The 16,072-nt window shown below is 39.6% G+C and overlaps 1 protein-coding gene across 5 annotated transcripts in view; it reads left to right on the forward strand.

Moving 5' to 3' along the window:
• The window catches only part of tbc1d32 (TBC1 domain family, member 32), a 51,602-nt gene that overhangs the window by 1,752 nt on the left and 33,778 nt on the right, over positions 1 to 16,072 (forward strand). For all 5 annotated transcript variants that reach the window (XR_008384646.1, XR_008384647.1, XR_008384648.1 and 2 more), the window contains exons 2-19: positions 219 to 417; positions 497 to 658; positions 741 to 918; positions 1,853 to 1,924; positions 2,104 to 2,229; positions 3,731 to 3,809; positions 3,916 to 4,019; positions 4,126 to 4,187; positions 4,291 to 4,441; positions 5,117 to 5,176; positions 6,761 to 6,863; positions 9,411 to 9,548; positions 9,740 to 9,829; positions 11,388 to 11,530; positions 13,146 to 13,273; positions 13,443 to 13,644; positions 14,125 to 14,204; positions 15,651 to 15,789. Coding sequence is in view for 2 of the 5 variants with exons in the window: in XM_053613915.1 (XP_053469890.1) it covers positions 260 to 417; positions 497 to 658; positions 741 to 918; positions 1,853 to 1,924; positions 2,104 to 2,229; positions 3,731 to 3,809; positions 3,916 to 4,019; positions 4,126 to 4,187; positions 4,291 to 4,441; positions 5,117 to 5,176; positions 6,761 to 6,863; positions 9,411 to 9,548; positions 9,740 to 9,829; positions 11,388 to 11,530; positions 13,146 to 13,273; positions 13,443 to 13,644; positions 14,125 to 14,204; positions 15,651 to 15,789 (2,175 nt within the window). In the remaining 3 variants the exon portion in view is untranslated. The remainder of the gene's footprint in view (positions 1 to 218; positions 418 to 496; positions 659 to 740; positions 919 to 1,852; positions 1,925 to 2,103; positions 2,230 to 3,730; positions 3,810 to 3,915; positions 4,020 to 4,125; positions 4,188 to 4,290; positions 4,442 to 5,116; positions 5,177 to 6,760; positions 6,864 to 9,410; positions 9,549 to 9,739; positions 9,830 to 11,387; positions 11,531 to 13,145; positions 13,274 to 13,442; positions 13,645 to 14,124; positions 14,205 to 15,650; positions 15,790 to 16,072) is intronic.

Below are 16,072 nucleotides of genomic sequence, written 5' to 3' on the forward strand. Positions count from 1 at the left end.
TTTCACAAAATATTATGAGTAGGTCATGCGATACGGATACAAGGTTCATGAAAGGGGGTCTATATTTATGGCCAAATCAACAGTGATACTGCTCATTTAGCTACGGTATACAAAGGTAACTGTGGTTGTTCTACTCTTGCGTGTGGTTATTGAGGTATCTGAGTGGTTATTCACCTGTGATCACCTGTGATTTTGATAAGATGTCTATATTTGCACAGGAACCTCATGAAGAGGAGCGCATCACACCTCCTTCAGAGCGATGTCACAGTTTTTTTCCTCGGAGGACGAGGCCGAGCTCCAGTCCCTGCTCAGACAGCTTCTGAAGAGCGTGCGAGAACGAATCACCAATGCGCCATCGGTGGAATGCGCCGAGGAGATCCTGCTTCACCTGGAGGAGACCGACAAGAACTTCCACAAGTAAGGTGACCTTTTCTTTTCTTTTTTTTACTTTTCACAAAGCTGCATTATGTTTCCGTCTTGTTTCTTTATGTTTTAGTTATGAGTTCGTTAAGTATCTGCGTCAGTATGTGGAGAGCAGCCTGGGGGCCGTTATCGAGGAGGAAACGGAGAGCTGTTCCAGGGGAGACGGCCACGGCGTCGGGTCCGGGCAGGACACGCTGGTCCACGCTGTGACTAGAAGAACCAGAGAATCTGCACAGTATGTAGCTCTACCCGTCTCTACTTTGAGTTGAGTTCTGTTGATCATGTTAGATAGAGGACGTGGTGATGATGTGTGATAGGTATAAGCAGATGATGCAGACCTTAAAGCAGACCATGACGGTGATCGTGGAGTCACTGCTGAACAAATTTGAGGAGGATCAGCTTAAGAAGGAGGAGACGAGCGGCACAAACCAGCGTGACCAGTCGAGCTGCCACTACACGGACAACTGCTCCGACAGCGACTCCTCTTTTAATCAGGTAATAAGTAATAATAACTCTCCTCTCTGCTTGCACTTCAAGTAGGACTGCCCAATATTGCCTGTTAATCATTTTTTGATGAATTGTGGCATTCACATGATACAAAAATAAATTCCACGTCCTTGTTGAATTCTCTAATCTGATTGGTCGATGGGTGATTAATTTTCAGTAACATCAACTCTGACTCTAGTGCCAGCTGCAAGGCAGATCACAGGTTTATTAAAGTGCCCATGTAATCAAAATTGAAGTTTTGTGGCTTTTAGTATGAACATGTCAGCCTTGAGGTTATCTGTAAGCTCGTGTTGCTCCGAAACAATGACCTAATTCGCATTTAGAAGAAATACGCTTTCAAAATTGACAGTTGATGACATCATTCGGCTTCTCATCAGATTTTCTGTCCAAACAAATGCTCTCTAGAATCCGAAGTATCCCGCCCCCTAACATTCTAAAAATCCATGGTACTAACTGTAGAGTACAGCCTGCTATTTGCTATTTTTAAAAAGGGGGCGGAGCCACTCGTTATGTCTCATCCCTGACTTCCTGTTTCAGTGGTAGTTATGTCAACACATCAAATAACACTGCACTGGGACTTTAAATTGAACAAATTGAATGCGCTCGTTCTTTATTGTTATACTATAATTTCTGTAGCAATAACTAATTAACAGGGAATTGTAGGTCATGCCACATGACCTAAGACTAATAATACAGTACATGGATAATAATCTGTTTTATTATTAGACTAATAATAAATATAAGTAATAACAGGAACTAACACGTTTCCACAGTGTTCCATAACAGTAACTGTAAATGGATAAAAATTGGTGTAGTGTAAGAGAAATGAAATGTTATGGGAAGTGGTTTTATAGGAAAATAATCTATAAATCTTTTTTCAATTAAAGCAACCTTTAATGGATGTGTTTTACGTGTTGAGCAGAGCTATGGCTTCATCAAACAGGAGCAGCTCCAGGTCATTTCTGAGAAGCTCGATCCAAGCAGGCCAAGAGAGGTATATATACATGTTTGTATAAATGATTATTAATCTTTATGTGCTTTATTTCTTTATTAATATCTCTGACAGTGAGGCAGGACTTGGATCAGTGAGTATTTGTGTGTGTGTGTGTGTGTGTGTGTGTGTGTGTGTGTGTGTGTGTGTGTGTGTGTGTGTGTGTGTGTGTGTGTGTGTAGGTTCGCTGGGAAGCCTTGCAATTGCTGTGCTGCGCTCCTCCTTCTGATGTGCTGAGCTGTGAGAGCTGGACAGGTCTACGCCGAAACCTCTCAGCTGCTCTCGCTGACCCAGATCCCGACCTCAGCGTGAGAACTAATCAGCCTGTTTGGATTTTTTATATTTTTAAATTCACGTACTAACACGCGTAACCACAGCAACAACCTTAGACCATTATCTGTCGTCCCACTTTGACCAGCTGTTGTTCATGACTTTCTTAGTCCCTGTATACACAGTCGTGCCGTGCATGCTGGTCAGGGTAGAGGAGCTGGTTTACATACAGTATGTGGATTTTCCGGCAGAATTGGGCTACTTCTGCGCTCCCGGTGTAGCTGACACCGTTTTAGGACCTCGGTGAAAGAGCAATTGAGGCAGACTGCACCTTTTAATACATATTTACCACGCTGCAAATCAACAACAATAAAAAAAACCCAGCAATTTAAATATCTTACTCCATACACAGTTACTTCCATTAGAGGGAAAGTAACAGGGAATTTAATGGCATTAAATCAGCCAGATTAATGTATTCCACATGGTTTATTAATTCAGACCTGAGAATCTTCATTTATTAACACTTACTCCACCAAAGCGTGTGGACACATCTGCTCATTTTGACTATTTTACTATTGTAGTAGAATATATAAAGACATAAACGCTACGAAATGACACATCTGGATTTATTCGATGGGGGCACGGTGATTTCAGTGATTAGCACATTTGTCCTCTGCTTCTGGGCTTTCCTCCAGGTACTCCGGTTTCCCCCCACAGTCCAAAACATGCGTTGTACTTTGATTGGCATTTCCAAATTGTCCGTAGTGTGTGAATGGGCGTGTGAATGTGAACGTGTGTGCGATTGTGCCCTGTGATTGGCTGGCACCCCGTCCAGGGTGTCCCCCGCCTTGTGCCCCAAGTCCCCTGGTATAGGCTCCATGTTCCCCCGTGACCCTGTATAGGATAGGCGGGATGGATGGATGGATTTATTCAATGACCAGTTATAAAGTTATAAATTTTAAGTTATAAATTTGAAGATAAAACTACTTGTTTTAAGTAAAAAAAAAAACAAACAAACATTACTACTATTTAAACTACACTTTAATTGAGAAACATATATACAATATACATAGGCATTAATAACATTTGGCTTAAAAACAAATGTCACCCGTAAGCCTTTATAAAATGTCTTTCGGATGATTAGAAATATATCTTCAGTCCAAGCTTTCCAGTTTTCAGCTCCCGGGTTCTTTCACAGCTCGATGATTGAGCATTTCCATCATTTCACAGCGGCTTTTAAACTGCGATATGTGCTCATGCAAAGGATTTTTAAAAAATATGTTTTGCAACCTCAGAGGTAGTTTCCATGATGAGCTAACGTGAACGCATTTTGCATCCTCATCGACTTTGTGTTTGCGGTTCCTCTTGTATTTTTTAGTAAAAATCAGCTCTCCAGTGAGTCTTTTTCTGTCTCCGAGTTGTGAAAAATGTGTTCGTCTTTTGCCTCTTCCAAAAAAAAATCTCACTTTTTTACAGTTCTGACCCCTGTAGGATGATCCTCTTCATTCAGCATTTATGAACGTATTTATTTTTGTGCAGGACAAAGTGTTGCGCTTCTTTGCGAAAACATTTTCGACCTCTCCTCTAAATGTGACGAGGGAAATCTACACCAGCTTGGGTAATAAATGTGTGAATTCGTGTAGATTTTTAAAATTTATTCGTTATTTTAATGAACATCTGTACATATGCGGTTCTGGTTCTTGTGTCTATTTTTTGGTTTGTAGTGAAAAGCCTGGAGAGCGACTTCCTGTATCACAAGCTGAGTTTCCCCTCTGAGTCAGCGCTCATGGATGTTAACAGGCCAGATATCACTCGGCTCCTTAAACAAGTGTGTGGCTACTTCTGTCGTCTTCTATCTTATTCGGTTATAGATTAACTCGACTGCGGTATTTAATTTTTAATTTCCCCCTTTTTTTGACCTCTCGTTTACCCAGATGCGCTTAATGAATGACTTCCAGAAAGAAGTGACCACATTTTGGATCCGGCATCCTGAGAAGTGAGCTGTAGCTCTTCACACACAAGCACGTCTGCTGCGAGTTCTCCAGCAAACGTTTATTAGGGTTTTTATTGTAATTTTTTTTTCTATTCCTGTCCTTTAGGTACATGGAGGAAATTATCGAGAGCACACTCGCTCTTCTCTCTCTACATCCCGAACACGGCGTGTCTGCTCACGGCTCGGAGAAAGTTCTAGAACCGGTCCACTTCCTGTCTCTGTTGGATATCAAAGCCAGTTGGTTCAAGAGGTGGATGGTGAGCCACGTACCACGTTGAACGTAACCCTGATGTTCAAGATAAAATGGCCTCTAGAAGTGTAACCTAAAAATAAAAAGAAATCACATTTGTATTACAGAGTTATTTAAAAGTGATGCGGTTTGAAAAGTGATTTTTTATTTTGTCGTGAGCCACATTTTCATCGTCTTGTATTCACACACACACCGTAATCGGGAGGATTTCCAAACATTTTCATAATTAGTATTTCTGCTTCTCATTATTAGGATGAAGATTAGATATGTTAGGCTTTATTTATATATTTATTTATTCATTCATTCATTCATTCATTCATTCATCTTCCCTTTCTCCTGGTCAGGGATCGCTGGGTGCAATGTAGGAATGCAGACTGGATGGAACGGCAGTCCATCACAGGGCACCATACACACACACACACACACACACACACACACACACACACACACATTCACACATAAGGACCTAGGGATTGAATCAGGAATGCTGGCACTCTGAGCAGGCAATATAACCTGTTGTATTACCATGCCAGTTCTTTACCTTTTGTTCTTTAAGGGAATGTCCATTACTGAGTAAAGAACCGAGTAAGGGTTAATCAGTTGTTCAGAAGCAGATTCGTCTTTCTGAGAACTGACATCATGCTGTAACTAATTAGCTTTCCTGTTTGCTGTTTCCCTCCAGCATGGCTACTACAGCAGGACAGTGGTCTTGAAGCTTCTTGAGCGAAAATACAAGCCAGTGGTGAGTTTGAGAGAGGGTCAGTGCTGTTAAAGTCTTCGTAGTGGTTTAGATGACCATTTATTCATTTAGCTGCCATTTTTATTAGACATATTTGTATCCAATATTTCTTATGATTTCATCTGTTTTCTTCTCGTTTTATTTTTTTATTATTATTTGACAAACTGTTTTTCTGATATCTGCTGTTGTTATTTAGTCTCATACTTGTTTTATGTTTGTTAATGTTTTCTGTATGGGATGAAACTGTGCTAACAGTATATAGGACAATAATCAACAAAGATGCAGTGAATTGGTTAAAAAAAAAAATCTCCTATAACACCATGTCTTGAAGTGTTTTATTCCTTTTATACCACAGCAAATGTTTATATATTGATCACATTTTATCCATTAATAGTTCCACTTTATGTCAGTTCCTGTTATCACTTACGTTATAGCAGCTATAGACCATCGTTCCCTCATCAGCGTGTGATGTTACTGAGAAACCACAAAATGCAAACCTCACTATCCGGAAGACTTTCCTGTGTTGGGATAACTTCAAATTACAGCTCTACCTCTGACTGTTACAGAGCACTGATGCTGGAGACTCCTTCTATAAATGCTCTGTCTTCACATTGAAAATCTCACCATATCAACAAAATCAAAATCCCATCCTCCATACAAGTCCCTGCAAATGATGATCACTCCTTAGTGCACTACATTATGTTTAGTGGTTGTTCAAATTAGTTCAGCTCATGAATGCAGATCTCACAATACATTTCGAGAGATACACTATACGGCCATCACACCCAAATGTGTTCCTTCCCCAAACTGTTGCCACAAAGTTGAAAGCACACAATTGTATAGAATGACTTTGTATACTGTAGCATTACAATTTCCATTCACTGGAACTAAGAGACCCAAACCTCGTAGTTCCAGAATGACAGTGCACTTGTGGACGAAGCGAGCTCCATGAAGACATGGTTCGCCAAGGTTGGTGTGGAAAAACTCAAGTGGCCTGCACAGAGCCCTGACATCACCTTCTCTGAACACCGTTGGAATGAACTGGAATGCCGACTGCACCACAGTCCTCCTCACCCGACATCATTGTCTCACCTCACTAATGCTCTTGTGGCTGAATGAGCACAAATCCACACAGTCACGCCCCAAAATCTAGTCGAAAACCTTCCCAGAAGGGTGGAGAGGGAGTAAATCTGGAATGGGATGTTTAACAAGCACATGGACGGCTGTCCACAAACTTTTGCTCATACACTATATTGTATCATCAGTCATTTATCTGTTTGATTTACACCATTATGAACAATAACTACTTACTGTCACACAATGCCAACTCCAACGCATGTACAATACCAAAGATTTCGTTTGACTGTTGTTTGAACCGAGCCGTGAACAACATGAACACAACAGGATGCACATGTTATTATATGAATACTTTAATTGAACGAATAAAATGAATAGTTTCACAGTATTATCATGGACTTGTCAAGGGGTGAGAAGCCCAAACCAATTCAGAGTATTTTGCTGGGAAAGGGACTCTAAATGTATTTACTGGAGAACCTAAACTTTATGAATGCTCCATTTTCCTTTCAGATTGTTACAGCTCTTCAGCAGTGCATTTATTACTTGGAGTCCTGTGATGCTGTCAGAGAGGGAACCTTGGAGATCACTCATGCTATGGAGCATCAACAGATTGGTATGTGTATGGATTATAGGAAAGATTTACAGGAAACATTACTGAGTAACTATGGTGTAATTGGGTAATTATTTCATCAATATTATTTTAGTAATGTATTTATTATCAGGAGCTAAAAGCCTGATAACCATTTACACTGGCTGATGGCTCATAAACATAGAGGTGTGTCCACCAAGCCTCTTCGTTGAGATCTACTCACCTTCCTGCAGGTTTCATCTCCAACCAAAATCTAACACACCTGTTTTAGTTGAGCAAGATGGTCAGGTGGGCACGATTATGCTTGGACCTAAAGTCTTCAGGAAGGTAGATCTCCAGGAACAGGGTTGGTGACCACTAGTATAGTGTCTGGAGGCTATCGAGAGGAGCAGCTAATGTTTCGCCCAATCATGGCGTTTAAACACCGAAAAGAGCCGTGCACGAGAACATAACTGGACCTTACAAAATAACTCAGTTAACATAGAATAAATCACTTCATTAGCAATTCCTAATATGATTGCTGGTTGTTCTAAATATCAACACATTCATGAATTTTCTATATAAACACTGAAATTGTACATAATTGTACATAATACAGTATCGGAGCTCTTGAAGGTGAACACAGTGCTTTTGGTTTTCAAGCTGTGAGAAAACTAAATCACTGGAAAATAAGGACACCGAGTTAGCGTAACCTAGCTAAAGGACTGAGGCTAGCAATGTATCTAGCTTGAACATAGCTGTTGAGCCTCTTGTACTAACAATGTGAAGACAGAACGCTGGTGCAAACAAGATGTAAATATTAGAAATATCATCATTTTCCTCAGATGTTTAGGAAAATTTCTAAGAAAAAAAAAATGTCAGAACTACTAAAACAACACTATATCTACAGTTAGCGTCAGTCACTACTAAGTTGTTTCTGCCTGTGTTTCTCTGTTTAATTAGACCACATTGTGTGTGATAAACCTTGATTGTTGTTTACAAAACTGATGTACATGCCTAAACATGCTATTTAAGCACCAGCAAGCTCAAAGCACGCTTTTTTTCCTCATACGTAAGTATTGGAGGGAGTTTCGGAGAGAAAAAAAAGTGGCACATAGAAAGAGTGCGTAAATTGAAAGTGAAGAAATATAAGTGTTACTGACAAATAATTCAGTTTGATGTGGTTAATTAGTTTTACGTGTGATTTTATTTATTTATTTTTATTTTTTTGGTCCGCCTCCCAAAACCAGGTGTAAATTAGCACCACGATTTGAAGTGTTAGTTTGTCACTGGCTAGTTTCACGCTGTTATAAAATACTGAGCGTTTTCATATCTTCTCCTCCTCATACATCACTATCTTTATCTGCCTTCTGCCTTGTGCTGAGTAAGCAGTCTGGCTCTAAATTCCAGACTAACGGCCAACTTTGCCTTTGTGTCCCGTACGTGCCGTTCCTGCGTGTTCCTCCGAGGCTCAGCGCCACCCTATCGTGTTCCCGTAGATAACGCAGAGGCCATGTGACTTCACATGGCTGTTCCACAGACTGTAGTTTGTATTTTTCCACAGGCTGTACTTTTATATTTAAATAAGACTCTAATTTATTTCTTTCGCTTAGAAACGCACTCAAGTCCGAATGCAACCGATAGATGCATTCGAAAATCCGATTTGCATTACTTTTGTGAAGCCATGTACACTAATTTGATATCTTTAAGCGGTGAGAGTTGTGTTGATTGCGTAAACGTTGCTGACGTTGATTCTGCAGCTGCTGTGTGATGAAGCCTTGGTCTTGGCCTTGGTTTGGAACTGCATGACCCAGAAAGTGCTTTGCAGCCACGTATTTACATTGGGCTATTTTAAAAAGTGCTTTTAAGGCTGAACAGGTTACAGTGGTTTATTGTTTACATAGTAAATTCACATTACACCATAGCACTGTTGAATTCTCGATTCTGATTGGTCAGAAGGCGTTAAGTCATTTTCTATAACAGCTGTGCTGTCAAATTACATGTTTATATAAATGTGCTTGTTCTAATACATGATATGGCCAAAAGTATGTGGGCACCTGACCAATCACACCCATATGTGCTTGCCGAACATCCCACTGCAGATTTATTGTCCCCTTTGCTGCTATAATAACCTCCACTCTTCTGGGAAGGCTCCCCCTAGATTCCCCTAGAGCGTGGCTGTGGGGATTTGTGTTCATTCAAACCCAAGCACATTAGTGAGGTCAGCCAAAGCTGTGTAAATTGAAGAAAAAAGATCGGATTTGCGCCAGTTCATCCCATCAGTGTGAACGTAGCCTAAATCGATTAAAAAGTATGACGTGTCGTTCTTAATAAATATTTTATTGTTTGGTTTGGCAAATTGCTGTGGTATAAGAGGAATAAACCACTTCAGGATGTAGTTATTGGAAAATAATCGACTTTGGGACACTATGTCTGATATGCACACCCCCTCATACTTGAACGAGTGCGCTACTGTATTTGTGACTTATCTTGCAGGTGGAACTGCCGTCACAGCTGCGCTGCTGTAGGAAATGAACAGAAAGACAGAAGTAAATTTAATGAGCCGTACTGTTCTGTGTCCTGTGTCTTCAGGCTCTGCTCAGAGAAGCTGCTACAGCGCTAAGGAGCTGGAGTACGCTCACTTCGTTCACTCGCTCTGCGTGCTCGGGAGGCTTCTGATGTACACCAACGGGAGAAAGCTTTTCCCCATTAAAGTGAGGAAGAAAAGAGGTCAGTATGGCATGGCAAAGCGTGAAGTGGTTGATCAGTGGTTACGGCTTTGGCCTAATGACCAGAAGTTCCTGAATCTCAGTTGTATCTTCCCGCTTTCGATGAATGACTAAAACCTTTATGGCCTTCTACACCAGAAATTCCTCATACATTTGTCTTAAGATTATCTTCACCCTTCTTTTATGTTCCAGATCCGGTGACTCTCAGTGACTTGGTGGTGATATTGATTAGCATCATGTATCAGCACCCAAACACACATCACTCCGATTTGAGTCACGCAGGTGTGTCTTACTGGATCAAGTGTCACCTCCTAACCAGATTAAATTAACTCTAGGGCGTGTGTGTGTATGGAGATAAGTATATCAGTTAGAGTTTTTGATTTAGCTCTGTGGAATTCTTAGCTCCACTGAAGAAGGTATTTTTATGGTTCATTGTAAGTAGTAAAATGACTCTCCTTGTCTGATGCACACCTTCCTCAATCTGACTCTGTGGTTTTTATGGACATTTCATGTTTCTGTGAATTAATCAATGTTAATCGTTAAGCAGTGATTCATTAACCCTACCTTGTGCTAATCTTTAATGAGCTGAATAAATAGCATCTTTGCTAGCTTGAGTAAAGCTGTATTAATCTCTAAAGTCTCCCTGGGTGTCTTACCCTGTTTTAGCACTTTTCCATTGGACACCGCAGCATGGCACAAGTTGGTAATTAACCCGAATCCAGGATTATCCGTGTGTTGGTTTCGCAGGAGAGGTGAAGAGGAGTTCACCGGAAGTTGTGTGGTGGTGACTAGTAACACGACTATGTAGGAAAATATTGCCCGAAAGCCTCCAGTTGGTCTTATTTGCCACTCTCTGTCGGGTAGAGCACTAGACAGGCCAAGTTTGTTTTAAAAGTCGTGAGCGGCCTGAGCCGAGCCGAGCCGAGGGTGCCAATACTTTCATATATCGTGAACGTAGAATAGAGAGAAGATTGAATGCACCCTTTGTTAGACTTCAGTTAGATTCTATAGCTGAATCTGAATTTGAGTTCTATTGTACAAGAAGGGCGCTAGGTAGAGTGTACAGAATCATTATGTTATGTACTGTGTAGGGAGCACACACGGTGATTACGAGGCCTATTCATTTGTTTGTGCTGTAGACCGAAGACATTTGGGTTTGACATCAAAAGAGACGAGAGTTTAGGATTTCAGCTTTTCTTTCCTGGTATTTACGTCTAGATGTGTTAAACGAAATAAAGCGTTTGTATCAGACCACCCGATATTTAAGCAAGCAATAATATTGGTACTGACAGGTGTTTCTTGTTACCTAGGTGTGTCCTGCTAGATTGATTGCTTAAACAATAAATATTTCTGAACATCTACACTTGGTTTTAGCCTTCAGTTTCACCTGTGAAGACTGTCTTTGTTGTTAAAAAGGATAAGCCAACATGAAGACCAGAGAGCTGCCTATGGGAGAAAATCAAGCAGTTTTTGTTTGTCTTATATCTGTTGATCTGTTTTTTTTTTAAATGAAACATTAAGCTACATATATGAGGAATTTGTGATTGACATTTGAAAAGAGAAAAAAATTTCTGTACCAAGTGCTCAGGTAGAAAAAAAAGTTTTATCCAGAGATTCTGTGGCTAAGAGATTCAATTCTTCAATGCACCATGTATAGCTCCATCCATATCTTTGCTCGTTTGGTAGCTCAAGGGGAAGAAGATAACCAAATTCAGCACGGGTACTTCATCATGTTGCTGCTCACATCCCAGAAGATGGGTTGACGAAATGCGGGATCATGATTATACCGCACAGCTGTGCGTACACTGACGTATGTGATGTGTTGTATGATGTTGTGTAGACTCGCTCTCCCCCACCACTCTGGTGATGGAGGTCCTGAGGACCCTGTGCGAACGCACTGAATGCGCTGTGGAATGTATGTACCAGATCCCCGTTGTCGAGACCCTGCTGGTCCCCATCCTCGCTCTGCTCAAAGGGAAACAGGTCAGCAAGAAGTAGCTCATTTTGATATTTAGATCCATGGTTCTCAAAGATGAGTTGGTGGTTTCTGTAAATATTTTTAAAAAATATTATGACATGGTGATCACAAACAGCTACTCTCAAAGTTACATTTGTTTTATACCACAGTGCTGTTAAATTCTTGAAGCTGATTGGTTACAAAAATTTTTTAAACCAGCATCTCTGACAGTAATTCAAATCACATCTTCACATAAATGTACTCATCCTAATACGATATTCTTTTTATAGTAACATATAATTCACAAAGACTTGCTTGGTGGATGCTGCACATAATATAATCCTCATAATGAATGGATTAAAAAAAAATGTTGCTTAACCAATAAAGACGTACAGTATAATCTTTGATATGATAAAACATTCAATGAGGCGATGTTAGCATTTTTGGAATCTCTACTGACAGTATTTGTAACTTGTAATTTTTCAGGTTATCACATTAGTTTACAGTCTTACAGTAATTTACAATCTCACATTAGTTTACAGTCTTACAGTAATTTACGGTCTCACATTAGTTTACAGTCTCAGAGTAATTTACGGTCTCACATTAGTTTACAGTCATACAGTAATTTACAGTCTCACATTAGTTTACAGTCTCCTATTAGTTTACAGTCATACAGTAATTTAAGGTCTCACATTAGTTTACAGTCATACAATAATTTACAATCTCATTAGTTTACAGTCATACAGTAATTTAAGGTCTCACATTAGTTTACAGTCTCAGTAATTTACAGTCTCTCATTAGTTTACAGTCTCACAGTAATTTACAGTCTCACATTAGTTTACAGTCTCAGAGTAATTTACGGTCTCATTAGTTTACAGTCATACAGTAATTTACAGTCTCACATTAGTTTACAGTCTCACATTAGTTTACAGTCTCACATTAGTTTACAGTCTCCTATTAGTTTACAGTCATACAGTAATTTAAGGTCTCACATTAGTTTACAGTCATACAGTAATTTAAGGTCTCACATTAGTTTATAGTCATACAGTAATTTACAATCTCCTTAGTTTACAGTCATACAGTTTCACATTAGTTTACAGTCATACAGTAATTTAAGGTCTCACATTAGTTTATAGTCATACAGTAATTTACAATCTCCTTAGTTTACAGTCATACAGTTTCACATTAGTTTACAGTCATACAATAATTTACAATCTCTTTAGTATACAGTAATTTAAGGTCTCAAATTAGTTTACAGTCATACAGTAATTTACAGTCTCATTAGTTTACAGTCTCAGTAATTTAAGGTCTCACATTAGTTTACAGTCATACAGTAATTTACAGTCTCACATTATTATACAATCTCACAGTAACCTACAGTCTTGTAGAAATTTAGTCTTACAGTAACTTACAGTCTCATAGTAACATGTACTTTAGTCCATCATTGAAAATCGCTGGATCTGAGCATCAGCTTTATAACTTTAGTTATTCCTGCTGGACTCAACACTATACCTATTATAAATATTAAAGCAGAGATGCAGCACAACATAGCAAAAGGTTTTGCTTATAGCCCCAAACTGTCATTCTGCAGCATTTCACAATTTGCCAAAAGCCTTTTTCAATTTGTTTTTCACTTCACAGGCCAAATTAAACTCTCCAGAAAGCAGCCTGACCCACATAGCAGACACGCTTGCGAGAATTGCCACCACCGAACGTGGCTTAGCGCTTTTCCTGTATGAGAGGAAGATTGTCTCTGCTGAGGGTGAAGGGTAAGGAAAACCAATTTAGCTCACAATGTCTGTTGTGACTTTTTTTTCCTAAATTTTCCTAAAATCCCCAACTGTGTGTAAACAAATAATCCGTGTCAATCTGACTGTACTGTGTAGAAATGTTATTTTGAGTATTTGGCATTTAATAACGTTTTGTGTTTGGTTGCAGTATTTCGGCAGCACATGTGATCGTGCAGTTCACTCAGGCGCTGCTAGCTAAAGAGCTGCGTGCGTGTGAGGAGCTGCAGAACTCGGCCGCTGTGAAGGGGGCCTTCATTTTCGTGTGCCGTCAGATGTACCACACGTGCGAGGGGCTGCAGGTGCTCAGACCCTACAGCCTGCATGAATGCATAGCCCAGGCATGGAGAAAGGTAACCTCGTTAGTGCTCACACACACTACCGTTAGCTTAGCACGTGAACAGATTTCTTTTGTCGGCTATCTTTCAAGGCAGGTTACTTTGCATAGCGCGTTCTATACAGCGACGGTAGTTCAGTGTGGCGCATATATAATCAGATAAAAGATTAGGTAAATAAAATAGTGGAGCATGAGCTGGGAAAACCTGACAAAAAATGTTGGTTTGCTGCCAATAACATTCTTTCAAAAAATGTCACGGAAATGTTTTTCACTTCAGTTGTGTAATTCAAAATTTCAAAATAGCCGAAATGTATAGAGTTGTCCTTATGCTTGTGTGAAGGGCAGCAGGGACAGAGATGCAGCTCCATTCTCAGTAAGAGCTAGTGAGACCGTTCTACTTTAATAGAGTGAGGAATTCGCTATATTTTCAGCGTGAGATCAAGTGTTCAGGTGTCTTATGGGGATTCCGTCTCATTCTGAAGCATTTTCCCTACAGGTGAGTTCACTTTCTGAGCGAATTCCAACTCCTGTTCCTGGAGCACTCGCACCATCGTCCTCCCAGGACCTTCAAAGCATGTGAGATTTTGTCTCTTCATCTTTCTCTCTCTCCAACATTAAAAAAAAAAAAATGTTTTTTTTACTCAGATCTGTGAAACGTGGGCAGATGAAAATATGAATCCGTGTGTGTCATCCTAGAGAAATAGTCACAATATTGTGTGCCAGCCAGACACATTGATTTTATATCCAAACCTGCGTTTACACTGCACTTATTAAAATGATGTGAAAATAGTTTTTATAGTTGGGTTTAGGGTGTAGGAAACTGGACCAGAAATCTCTCTCTATTTATTTCTTTTATTTTGTTTTATTTTTTTGGACATGACGCAAAAGTTATTTTATTACTATACCACAGTGCCACTGAATGCTCGATTGTAATTGGTCAGAAGGTATTGATTCACTTTTTTTAGCAACAAATTACAGGTTGTTTTTTAAAAAAAAAAATTTATTTGAATGTACCTTCTAATTAGGGTGACCAGACGTCCCGCTTTGTGTCGTAACGCACAGCATTTTAGTCCTTTATCGCACATCCCGCAACTTGAGATGATGTCCCGCATTTTGATTGGAAATAGAGTTTGAACAGACTGAGTGAGGAAGGAGGGGCGTGCTCGAGGGCGGGTTTGTGAATGGAGGGCGGAGCTGGAGAAGGTAAATGGTAAGGATTGCACACCTGTGGGGAATTATACTGAATGTTCTGTGTTGTAGTGAGCCGAGGCGAGAATAGAAACGGGAGAGACGGGCGAAAGATAAAGAATACAGCGCCTTTTGAGTTGTTCCAAGCCTGCCTCCAGCTTCCTCAGTCCCTACCCGAATCTGGGAGAGTGTTACACTAAAGTTTTAGTTACTTTTCTGTCATGTTTCTATGATAATAATTCAGTAAGTTATAAACTGAAATAGAAAATATGTCCCACATTTGGTCTGTTTGCGTCTGGTCACCCTGCTTCTAATACATTATTGTTTCTATGGTAACAACTAACATAGAGATTTGTCTGGGTGCTCTGCGTAAACATGGGCAATTGTTGATATGGTGAAGTTCTCTGTAAGGAGATGTTTTCTTAGCATTTATTGAAGGAGTCTCCAGTGTCAGCGCTTTCTAACAGTCAGAGGTAAAACTGTATCTGGACATATTACAATACGAGAAGGTCTTCAGGACAGAGGGCTTTCTCAGTAATGAGACAAGCTGAAATTTTTGTCTTAAATAATAAAAAAAAAAACAATAAACAAAACAAAAAACAGGAATAAACTTTTTTTCATGAATGTCTTGTAATCTTTAATAACATTATGTAATCATTGGCCGATGTGCTGTTATTGAAAAACAACCTACTTCAGGGCAGCATTACATTTTCTACATTTTCCTTTTATTCATATTTTCATTGTATTTGTAGTATTTTCATTCAGGTTTTCTAACGTTTTTAAATTTTGCATAAAAAGCTTGAAACTGGTTTCTTATTCATTGTGAAACTGCAGAATGGCTTGGGAGGAGATGCTTTTGGACAACCTGCTGAACTTTGCCGCCACTCCTAAAGGCCTGATGCTTCTTCAACAAACCGGAGCCACTCATGAGTGTGTTGCCTACATGTTCACCAGGTTCACCAAAAAGCTCCAGGTACAGATAAAACCGTATGAAATCTCCATGAAAACAATTTCCATGGGGTGTACTTAATTTTTTCAAATGACTGTGTTAATTCTCTAAACAATCAATTTAACAGGGCACACCTGTTAGGTACCACATTCTAACTTAACACCTCTGGATGTAAATATATGGAAAGTAAAGCTGAAATTCTGCGCTATTGTCTCATAATCATCTTTTGATCGCAAACACAAATGTCTTCAATGTAAGTGAAATCAGTAGAATGAAATATATAGTGAAAATCAGTAGAATTGGCCTT

This window comes from Ictalurus furcatus, chromosome 25 (genome assembly GCF_023375685.1).
Source record: "Ictalurus furcatus strain D&B chromosome 25, Billie_1.0, whole genome shotgun sequence".
NCBI classification, from domain to species: domain Eukaryota; kingdom Metazoa; phylum Chordata; class Actinopteri; order Siluriformes; family Ictaluridae; genus Ictalurus; species Ictalurus furcatus.